Here is an 11,749-nt window from a genome sequence, read left to right on the forward strand (position 1 = left end):
CGGTCTACCTTTAGAGTCATTTTTACTTTATCGATGTGAGAATGAAATAGCAATACTGTGACAAAGAGCTCTCCATCATTACATAATGTTCCCATTTACAGCAGATCCTTGACATGGGGTTAAAACTAATATGAAGAAAATCTAATTTTGACTTCAAGGAAATTAAATATCAAGTAGCAAATATAGGATGACTATTATCTTTATCGGATAAAAAAATGAGGGCCTGCTAACTTGAGTGTGCAGTGAAATAAAGCATTGTGTGTATGCAAATGTGAATTCAATGCAGTTAGCATACAGTATTGTGTGCATGTGGTTATAAAACATGTTTTTGTCATCCTCAGGTAAAGTGCTGTAAATACTGGCCTGATGACACTGAAATCTACAGAGATATCAAGGTGACGCTGATAGAGACTGAGCTGCTGTCAGAGTACGTCATCAGGACCTTTGCTGTAGAGAAGGTACAATTATTCATCTGTATTGTCCATAAGAGGTTTGAAAAAACCTTTATACTTGTGCTCGGTACTAGACCTCAACCTTTTGGCTATTGAACAGTTTGTGTGAAGAAGTTATGGGTTATGTGCTTTGCGCTTGCATTAGCACCTTTTGAAAAGTGTCTTTACTCCTGTGACTTGATTATACAGTATAAGGTCTTCTTGTTTATTTCCAAAGGTGTCCTTTATTATCGAGTTATCGTTGCATATGACTTGTGCAAATGGGTTGTCCTTATCATCCAAAGCAGCAGGCAATAAATCCACCTATAAAATGTAAATCTTTCAAGTTACAAAAAATTGCAAATTGTTATTTTTCTATGTTAAACTCAGATCATGGATGCAACATATAATCCTGTACGACAGGCGGTAAAGAAATAAAGCTACAGCGGCCTTGGACATCCTGTTTGCTCTTAGATGATCAAACTTTACTCAACCCTCCTCCCCCTTCCCATGAAGTGTGTGTTTGCATTCAATCCAGCTCTGTATTTGCTTTAGAAGGACTTCTCATATCGTCTGCAAACTGTATCCTCTGTCTTCTCAGCCCGTCTTCTGCTGTGCTTTGTGTGTTTAACATGATGACTCTGTTCCTCAGAGAGGGGCTCATGAGATCCGGGAGATCCGACAGTTTCACTTCACGGGGTGGCCGGATCACGGGGTGCCCTATCACGCCACGGGCCTGCTTGGGTTTATCAGGAGAGTCAAGTCCAAGACTCTGACCAATGCTGGGCCCATGGTGGTTCACTGCAGGTTGGTGTGGGCCGGACTGCCCTGTTTCATGCTGTTGTTGCTACTCTGCCTCACCAGGCAGTGCGTACTTATGTACGCACTACCCTCTTCTCTGTCCTTCCAGGGAGTTGATTGTATTCTCCACGGTTTTATTTAGTCTGTAGATTAAAAACTAGCAGTTTGCAGTGTTAGAGAGTCGACAATATGAGACCTATGCACAAGTTGTGCATAGGTCTCATATTTTGGAGACAAACCAGAATGAAAAGCTATCAATCTAAAGTATATAACGATCAACACTATTTCCTCCAACATGACAACATTTGTTTGTCAGTCTTATTGTTAGTAGGTTAAACGGTTTTGTATTCCAAACTCCCTTTGCCCTTAATGGGTCAAAACATTGTTTGCATTGAGCCATGCAGACAATGTTGGTTTTGAGATCCTTGTCTGAGAAAAGTTTTCATTAGAACTTCTCCACCAAAGACCTTTAAAAAAGTATTGACTTCTTTGGAATATCCCGAGTACAGGGACTTTCTGTTAACACCACAAACACAATTCCAGAGTCAGAAATGTCTTAAAGTGAGACTATGCAACTTTTTCGGCAGCCACTCTGGCTACAAGTGACCATTGCAGGATGATGATAGATGCTGAAATATGGTAAAAACATAACGTAACAGTAGCACTAGTATAAGATTTTAAAGTCAAAATTAAAATCATACCGTCTAACGGCCGTTATTTGGATGAACTGACCACATATTGGAAAATCTGAATGGTTACTTTCCGGCCTGAAATATTATTTATACTTAATAAAGTGACTTAACAGCTTTTAGCCTCGCTCCAAATCTCCAACAAAGCCCAGTTTGAAGCAACGTAATGCATTGAGGGGCAGTTGAGTATGTCCAGTAAACTCAAGCTGCATACTCAGACATTCTTACTAATCTAGCATTAATATGCAGAATGCAAATTACATACTCTTTTTGACATCATACTTGGTATGAATAGTTAGTTAGAATGCAATTCCAAACAGTCTCAGTAAACCACCATATACAAGTGCTCACACCAGATCAAGTCAGGCTGTAGTTGTAAAACAAACAAAAAAATATGGCTACTAAAGGCCTAAACAAAAACACAAACAAGACATTATGCTACATTGTCAAGATCTAGGTGTCCAACTGCTTTCTATTGCACACTGTGAGGTAAATAATCTGTGTGTTTCCCCACAGTGCTGGGGCGGGACGGACAGGCTGCTTCATCGTCATCGACATCATGCTGGACATGGCAGAGAGAGAGGGTGTGGTGGACATTTACAACTGCGTGAGGGAGCTTCGCTCACGGAGGGTCAACATGGTCCAGACTGAGGTACGCTAGCTCTGGTCCCACAGTGGCCTCAGAGGAGCAGGGCCCGCCCACAGAAGCTCATGAGTAAGAGGAAGAGCGAGGATGCAGAGCGACAGGCTGTGGATTAACTCGTATCTGCGAGCATAAGCCCCACTTCTCTGGTGCCCCAGAACAAATGCTCAGAATTCATACCAAAGAAAGGAGCTTTTTTTTCAATATTATTTTCAGGGAAATGAATCATTACCTGACTTTTATTAGTACATTTTTCTAATGGATAAGAGATTGTGTCTGTAAAGATTATGTGTTTGCCATTTTGCCAGTGACTGATGATGCCCATTATCTTTTAAAATGCAGCATAATTAGTTTTAATTTTTCCAGTGCCAGTTAAAGTGTCGCATTTCTCAAACAATGGGAATATATTTCAAAATATTCTATCCAAATTATAATTGACCTCTATGTGACAGCTGTAGCACACTGTGCTCTTCAGTGCTTGTTTTAACCAGCTAGAAATATCAGATGAATTGTGTTTATTTTTACAGAAGATGTATTTATGGCGACAACTTTACATTTTTATGATCATTTCTCACAAAGACATTTATTGAAGTGCGCACCCTAACTATTTCCCAGGATGCTAAGCACACGTGCTTGGCAATACATGCTATAATAAAAGGGTTTAGAGGCTTGTAACTGAAAGCATTTAGCTCATTGATGGCTGAAAGCTTCCCTGGCTCATCCTCCGTCTCTATGCCAGTATGGGCTACCAAAGGAGTTTGCGCTTTCCTGAACACCAGCCATCTGGAGGTGTCCATAGTCTCGTTGGATGCATCATTTCACCGTAATTCCTTTTAAATCACAGGCGTCATTGGACTTAATGGGCAAATGTTTCATCGTTGGCATCCGAATTGGGATTTGAGTAACTGGAGACCAAATGTTGTTCACCCTGAGTCACTCTCCTCAAATTCAGTGACCTTCAAAGTGTGTGTATGTGTGTATTTCCCCTCGCAGGTGTTCAGGCTTGTTGGCACGGCACCTCAGTCTGCGGCCAGACGCTAACTCTCCAACGTAGTTTAATCTGTTCGCAGAAATGAAAAGCCTTGTTGTTGTTTATAGTTTATGAGCTCAGATACGGTCTATCAATCTGTGGATTCTGGTTTGAGCGCTGTGTTCCCACCAACCCGCTGACCCACCCCGAACTAGTCAAACTCTCCGGTCAGCGATTCACTCTCTGCACTAGACTCAACAAATGGCAACACATGTTTCTCTGTAAATCTGTAAATCAGTGACCCCTGTGCATGTGTGCGGATTTTGGTCCAAAGTGACAAGGGAGTGTCAGCTGAAAATGTCACTTCAGAATAGATTTGCGTCAAGCCTCAAGCTGTGTCACCATGTCGACTGCTTGACTGACTGATGTGAGTAGGAGGAGGAGGAGGAGGAGGAGGAAGAAGAGGAGGAGGAGGAGGAGAAGGAGGAGAAGCGTTGCGTTTTCCAGTTTTGCTCTGCATGAAGTTCAGGACCGGAGGGGTTGTTTTTAGTTTTGAAGACGTCAGCCTTGTTCTTGCCTAGTTCATGCCTTGATCATGACGAGAGGGTCATGATAAAACCCGAAAAGATCACGGAATTTAAGAAAATACTTTTTTCCGGGCCTCTAAATATTTCAACGTTTTTATCGTTGGTTAAATCAGCTATGTACCAAAAATATGCAAAATTATGTAATGTAACCTTTGAAGACAGACAATGACAAATATTAGTCACAGAAACTGCCTCAGGGGTAAAGAATAATCATGGGAAGGTCGTGTAAAGGTCATTGAATTATTCTAGCAGAAATGCAGTGGAACACTGGCTCATGCATTTCTGCTATTGGTAAAAAGAAAATCATATTCTGTTGGTTGTCATGAGCCTTAGAAGTATGATAGATCCGCAATGAGGATGCTGTTTTTTGCAGGAGCAGTATGTCTTCATCCATGATGCCATCTTGGAGGCATGTCTGTGTGGCGACACCACCATTCCTGCCAGTCAGCTCCGCTCCGTGTACTACGACATGAACCGCCTGGACCCACAGACCAACTCCAGCCCCATCAAAGAGGAGTTTAGGGTGAGGAGATTGAAACACAATAAGGAACTGTTTGCAAATCCCTAATCAAGCATTATCTCAAGTGCAGGATAAGTTGAAAACAACAGTAAACATGTTTTCTCTTGATGAGTGGCGCAGTCCCCCTCTGGGCCAATCAGTAGCAAATATATCACCTTGCTTTAATCTGTAATGGTAGCACCCCTCCTTGGATCAATCAGTGTTATATGAGATGCATCGGCCCCCTAAGTTTCATCACAGTCACATCAGGGGAGTAAGAGCTATCGCTAATGTAACTGATTAAAGAATTGCATTGTTAATTACCATATTGGGAGATAATTAGCACACTCAAGACGCAAGTGCCTACCTTCCAGCGTTGGTATGACAGTGCGTCATTCTGCTTCAACCCTGACAGACTCTGAATATGGTGACTCCCACGCTGCGGGTGGAGGACTGCAGCATCGCCCTGCTGCCCAGGAACCACGAGAAGAACCGCTGCATGGACGTCCTTCCTCCAGACCGCTGCCTCCCCTTCCTGATCACCATCGATGGGGAGAGCTCCAATTATATCAACGCTGCGCTCATGGATGTAAGAGATGAACGCCATCGAGAACATTTCTCGTTTGAAGAATATTCACTTCACTGGGTCACTTAAAGGAGCTTTCCAGCGTTATTGGAATTCTTGCTAATGGAATTCTTGTGATTTTTAAAGTGGTAAATTAACAATGAGTCACAAGGCAGGTAATCACACCAGGTAATTACTTCCCCACATGTTGCTTTTCTTGTCTAATCCGGACAGGCAAAGCAAGTATTTTTAATAGAAAACATTATGGTCTATTATGGAAAATGTGAGTGGTTGCGTTGGTGTTTCAGCTTTTGATACAAAGGACTTCTCTTTGAGTGATTATTATGTGACTTGAAACTTGAAAGCAAAAATATTGTCAGGTCTCTCTACCTAATAAAATGTCCTTTTTTTCACTATTAACAGTTGAGTTAAGGTTCAAAGTTTCGTATATTGACCTTGAAAACTCGAAAAATAGACCTACTTAATGCAAGGTTAATGTAGTTGCTGTCCTCAAGGTTGTAATCGCGTCACGTGTTCTTCATCAGATAAAGATGGCTATGGTTGTCATGAAATTGTAGATCTTGAAATTTCCTTTTTTCAAAGACTTTGTGTACTGGTTGGGTTTTAACTTAAAGTTCAACATTCATTTTTGACATTTGTCCTGTAGTGCTAAAATGCACTTCAGGACAATACAAAATATACCTGAAATGCAATGTATAGCAATTTTCAAGTGTTAAATGTATTCGGGGTAGACCTAACAAAGAACACCTTGACAAAGCTTGTGTCCATTGATGGACTTTTTGGCTCTTGCCTCGATTGAGAAGGCGACCTTTCAGAAACAGGATCCTCTCCGTCACTCCTGGGCTTGCCAGAAACCACATTAAAAGTGCAGCGGCCTAATATAATCTCCACAGACATGGAATCTCCATTAAAACCGCACTCAGTGTGAGACAGATCAAAAGATGGAGGTCATTTTAAAATGGTTATTGGTTTATTCTTGGTAAATTGTCAGCTTACGTGCTATATAATATGCATGAGGTGTATGTAGCGACAGTGTTTCAAATCCTTCTTTGCTTCTTTTTCCCCTCTTCTATTTTTCTTGCTCTCCTCCAGAGTTACAAGCAGCCCTCTGCATTCATAGTGACCCAGCACCCGTTACCAAACACAGTGAAGGACTTCTGGAGATTGGTTCTGGATTACCACTGCACATCCATAGTAATGCTCAACGATGTCGACCCGGCCCAGGTAAACCCGACCTGATATGCGTGCATAAACACACTTTACATTACATTACACAAAATAATCCTTGAGGGGTATTGCAAGCAGCACGCTGACAAACAGACAATGCGGTACCTTTCTGTATCTAATAAAGTCAAACAAAAGGACAGCGTGGGAACTGGATTCAGGGAGATATTGCTTTTTTGTTTTTGTTTTCTTTCAGTATGAAAAAAACATAAATGCATCTCTGCTGGCAAACACACGCAATATATGTTTGAAATGAGGTGGATGCTGCGGAGTGGAAGAGGACTTGCCATGAAAGTGCGGGTAGATGTAGAGACAGGCCTGTGGAAGAGCCTATCCAGATTTCTCAGCCCGAGGCTCCATCATAACACCCGCAGATCAAAGCCTGAAGCCAGGCTTGCTCTCCCCATCCCAAATTCCTTTCCCTAGCTGACTGACTGACTGGTTGACTGACTGGCTGGATAGAAAGGGCCTTTCATTCAATATTCTCACTGTAGCCAGCCAGCCAAGGAAACAGCACAGGTGGGAAGGGAGGAAAGGGGGTTAGGCGTCGAAGGAGACGAGGGAGGTGGAGGTTTACCATCTTCTCCATCAGCATCTTTGTTTTTGCATCTGTTGAATTTGTCAAATTTTGACAGGCTCTCAAAGGAAGCTAGAAAGTAGTGCTCCTGCTGCCACACAGACTGTAAATGTGATTGTGCTTTTTTCTGTGTTCCAGAAAGAAAGCGTATATTTGTGTGTCCATTTATATGCATGGTCTGTTATTTGCATTCCTCTCTATTTTTTCCCTTGTTTGATAATAACTCTGCATGTGGGCTCGTCTGTCTGTGCAGAATCTGTCCATCTGTACGTGTTCACTTCCACTTGTCTGCTTAAGTGCTGTGAGGCCAGCAGTGTGCTCTGCAGGTGCATGTTCTTCACTGGGTTTTCTCTTCTGAATAGAGAAGATTTTGAAGCTCTCATGATGCTGTCCCAGGGGTGTATATCTTCTTCTGCTGCTTCCAGAGCGGTCAATAGCACTTATCAATTATGTTTTATTCTTCATCGATCTATTGATAATTTTTTTTAACTGATTTACCAATCGTATATTTGAAACTGTTAAAAAATAGTGAGAAAAACACATCAGAGTTACCCAAAGCCAAATCTAAAAATGAGGTTTAATTAAGAAATGCATTGCAATCGGTCAGCTGTAATATTTGAATGTCATTGTTTACGACTGAGTGTGTGAACAATTGTTTGCAAACTGAGCAGTCTAAATAGTTAGCTAAAAGTAATATACTGTAATGATGGTTAGAATAGATGGCTAATGCATTAGCAGTCGAAATAATAAGCTAAAGTAATTAATACACTTTTTAAATAGATAAATGTTGATTGAGCTAAACGTAATGAATCAATTGTTGAAATAGATAGCCAAATTAAACTGTTAATAAATTGTCTTAAATTAGCAATTACTTTTTCATCAATCAAGCATCTTTTAATAAGTGTTTTTTTATTACCTTTTCTTTGCACAGAGCAGATTCTCAGATTTTCTCTAAAATAATAATAAGAAAAATGGCTTTGAGGCAAAATAAAGTGTGTGTGTGTGTGTGTGTGTGTGTGTGTGTGTGTGTGTGTGTGTGTGTGTGTGTGTGTGTGTGTGTGTGTGTGTGTGTGTGTGTGTGTGTGTGTGCGTGTGTGTGTGTGTGTCTAACATTAGTCTAAGTTTTCCAGGAATGTTTGTTTAATTTCTTGCACAAATGGTTAGTTGATAAGGAGAATGCTGTCAATACAACACATTGCTGTTTAGTCTTTCGTTGATCCCCCCAAAAAAGTTCCTCATATTGTAAAAAGAAAGCGCTTCACATTGACTGAATTCACCTTTGCGCTCTCTACCTCTGGTATCTCACAGACACCTTTTAGCATTTACAGTATGTGTGAGGAGTTGAAATCAATGTCACGGCTTTACTTGGGAGAGTTTGGACTCCGAAACTAATGAATATTCTTCAATGTTTGTCTCTGTGTGTGTGTGTGTGTGTGTGTGTGTGTGTGTGTGTGTGTGTGTGTGTGTGTGCACCTGTACGTGCCTATTTTGTTTAGTTGTGCCCACAGTACTGGCCAGAAAACGGAGTCCACCGCCACGGACCCATCCAGGTGGAGTTTGTCTCTGCCGACTTGGAGGAGGACATTATCAGCAGAATATTTCGGATTTACAATGCAGCACGGGTAAGGGACATGGGAGGGTGACGATTCAAACTGAAAGTCATTTGTTTTTCGCGGACAAACACTGCAATTGTGTGATCATGCCATTTTTTTACTTTTGCAACTAGTTTGTCTTTTCTGTGGTTTTCATCGTAACAGCAAATTTATTCTGTGACTGCACACCTCACACATCCCACTCATGCGCCGGCCTGTCCGTTCAAGCTGTGCAGTGGCAGAGTCGTTCTGTTCTTTAACTATGCCGCTGCACAAGTGATTGGATGGAGGTGTGATCGCCTCGAGTCACATGTCTCTTTGACAGCTTGAGACATTTTCACACGTAGTTAAAAAAAGTAGAAGTTGAACTCCCTAATTGCTCCTTCGACTAACCCCCTTTGGGTAGAACATGAACCTGCCCGAAAGGGTCAGTCTACCCGAATGATATCATTATCTAGGCATGTAAATATTTTTTTTAAATAAATTGCCTTGTTCTGAAGGGATGAGCAAAAGAGGTTGGGAACCAGTGCTTTACATCAGTAGTCCATAATCGTTTTCAGCGTGTGTGTGTCCCCTAAAATAAAGCAGGGTCTTCTTGTGACCTCAGGACATGTTTGGTAAGCAGCTCAGTCAAAGAGTATTATTTCTGATTCTATTTGTTCTATTTGAAAGATTTCTATCCAGTATTTCACAAAAAAAAAAAATCATCCTGCGACCACTCAGATTGATCTTGTTTCCTTTTGATAATTCACAGACCTTGCTGTGAACATTTTTATTGTAAGTACTTTGTAATGAAGAAATAGCCCCTATGAAAGCTTTTGACAGCGCGTTGGCTATCAAGAGCAACAAGCACGCTGATTATGGAAGGACAAGTTGTTAAACACACTTTTAAATTTCATATTTCAAATATATGAGCGTGTGCCACAAACCAAATTCACTTTTTATTGGAGTAAAGGAAGAAATTTCAGATACTCATATCTCACAACTTTGTCAAATAAAAACATACATGCTAGATACTACAGGTAGGTCAGTCTATGTATTTTTCGGTCTGGGGGAAGTGAACGTTTAACTTTGAGCAACCATACATCCCTGCACTGTCAGGGTCCTGACCTCACCTGCAGTCACCTGCGTAAGCTCCTTAGCCTTACAGTCTGCCACGGTTGTCAACAATCACTCCTCATATCGGCGTGTTATAACACCGTCTGGACGGCAGAGGCACCACCACCGCGTTAAGTGGAATACAATCTAATCACACATGATCTCTGACAAGTGTTATTGATCGATATGTCTGAGTGTGATTTAGAGTGTCTGTAGCTCTTAACTATCTGTCTCCAGCTGAGACTGTGCTCATCTATCAGCCTATCTATCCGCGCATTCATCTCTTCAGTGACTCCTCTTGCCCATATCCATCTCTTGCCCTACTTGTCCCCATCAAGGCTTAGCTTTAGCTGCATCTTTACAGTCTGATTGCATTGTTGCATTGCATTGTTGCATTGTCAATCAGACCCCCCTCCTCCCCCACCTCCCCTACTATGTGTGTTAACCTGGGATAACCAGTGTGTCCTTCCCCTCCAGCCTCAGGACGGCTACCGGATGGTGCAGCAGTTCCAGTTCTTGGGCTGGCCCATGTACAGGGACACGCCCATGTCCAAGCGCTCCTTCCTCAAGCTAATTCGACAGGTGGACAAGTGGCAGGAAGAGTACGACGGGGGCGAGGGACGCACTGTGGTCCACTGTCTGTAAGTTATCACTATACTGAGTGCAGAGGGAAGTTCAGTCAGCACTGCCATTAAAAATGAAACATCTCCACCTACTGACTGAAGAGTTTCACTGCATCAAAAACCTATGAAACTCCTCATCCCTCAATCTGTGTTTTTGTCAAATCCTTACTTCTATATTATTTGTTAATCCATGTCTCGTTCTTTATAATTCTAGGAACGGAGGCGGCCGAAGTGGGACATTCTGTGCCATCAGCATTGTGTGCGAAATGCTTCAACACCAGCGCTCTGTGGATGTTTTCCATGCTGTCAAAACACTGAGGAACAATAAACCCAACATGGTGGACCTACTGGTGAGGAGCATTGCAGCAGCACTTTGTCAGTCTTGTTTGAGTTTGTTATAACCTCCCATGATGCTATTTAAAGGAGATGCTCCAGCAAGTTGTATTACTTCAATAAAGTTGGGGGGAGAAAAAAATATATTATTATTATCATGATTAGATAAATGTCTAATGCTTTCTGTCATTTTCAAGCCCATCTGTTTAGCAGTCAAATCATTGATCTTCATTTATAAAATTGGTGGATCGCCCCTTTAAAAGTACCTGCATTGAGATATTATACATCTAAACCATTGGATAATTGCAGTAGATGATTCAATTCATGGAAACATACAAATAAATATATCTATCACAATATCTGAGATGAAAAGGGCCTCCTGATAAGTGCCTGGCTTGTCAAAATGTAGCTATAAACCTGGCTTTATTTCAGATGATATTATGTTTACACGGTGCATATTTATATAGTAAAATAATTGACAAAGCGGGTGTATTGGGGATGAAGGGGAGGTTAAAGCTGCAAGTGTACTACTAATAGAGGCCTATGTGCAGATAGCCAGTTCATCTGGCCGTGAACGCCTCGCTAATGGTTCTGTTTGTTTCCTCTTGTCTCGTAGGATCAGTACAAGTTTTGCTACGAAGTGGCACTGGAGTACTTGAACTCTGGGTAACGCGCTACTGAACCCACCAGAGACTTAAAGTTTGGGACATTACAGAAGGTGGCAGCTCACATGTGTGCATTGTGCTAAGTGCGTGTGTGTGTGTGTCTTACCGACTCCACAGGAGAGAGGTATGCACATAACCAGACATGCAGCTCTTTTTTGACCAGCTCTCTTCTTCTAGATGGGGAAAGGTAACGGAGTTGTACAGTGTTCTGTTTTTGTCAGTACCGGCTGTAAGGAAGCCAGCAGGAGCACAATGAGGGTATTTTTTTTTTCTCCTCTCCTGTGAGTCTCCTTCTCTCTGGATCCCTCTTTCTCTCTGCCTCTGTCTCTCTCAGCCGCCTGTAGTCCTGTGGTTGTTGCCTTGATCCTCATTGGACGATGAGTATTAAATATTCTCCAGTTTTCCGTGGAATGCGATACTGTACATAGCGT

General features: G+C 41.8%; 1 protein-coding gene across 1 annotated transcript in view; it reads left to right on the forward strand.

Moving 5' to 3' along the window:
• Positions 1-11,377, forward strand: part of LOC306741892 (receptor-type tyrosine-protein phosphatase mu) — a gene marked incomplete at its 5' end in the record, with an annotated part of 140,768 nt that extends 129,391 nt beyond the window's left edge. Inside the window, 10 exons of the mRNA XM_079224225.1 lie at positions 342-458; positions 1,084-1,238; positions 2,438-2,573; positions 4,495-4,644; positions 5,036-5,209; positions 6,299-6,430; positions 8,504-8,629; positions 10,175-10,338; positions 10,535-10,670; positions 11,270-11,377. Of these exons, the coding sequence (XP_079080351.1) occupies positions 342-458; positions 1,084-1,238; positions 2,438-2,573; positions 4,495-4,644; positions 5,036-5,209; positions 6,299-6,430; positions 8,504-8,629; positions 10,175-10,338; positions 10,535-10,670; positions 11,270-11,323 (1,344 nt within the window). The 3' untranslated portion in view covers positions 11,324-11,377. The remainder of the gene's footprint in view (positions 1-341; positions 459-1,083; positions 1,239-2,437; positions 2,574-4,494; positions 4,645-5,035; positions 5,210-6,298; positions 6,431-8,503; positions 8,630-10,174; positions 10,339-10,534; positions 10,671-11,269) is intronic.
• Positions 11,378-11,749: the final 372 nt, after the last annotated feature.

This window comes from Taurulus bubalis, assembly GCF_910589615.1.
Source record: "Taurulus bubalis genome assembly, chromosome: 1".
Lineage (NCBI taxonomy): Eukaryota > Metazoa > Chordata > Actinopteri > Perciformes > Cottidae > Taurulus > Taurulus bubalis.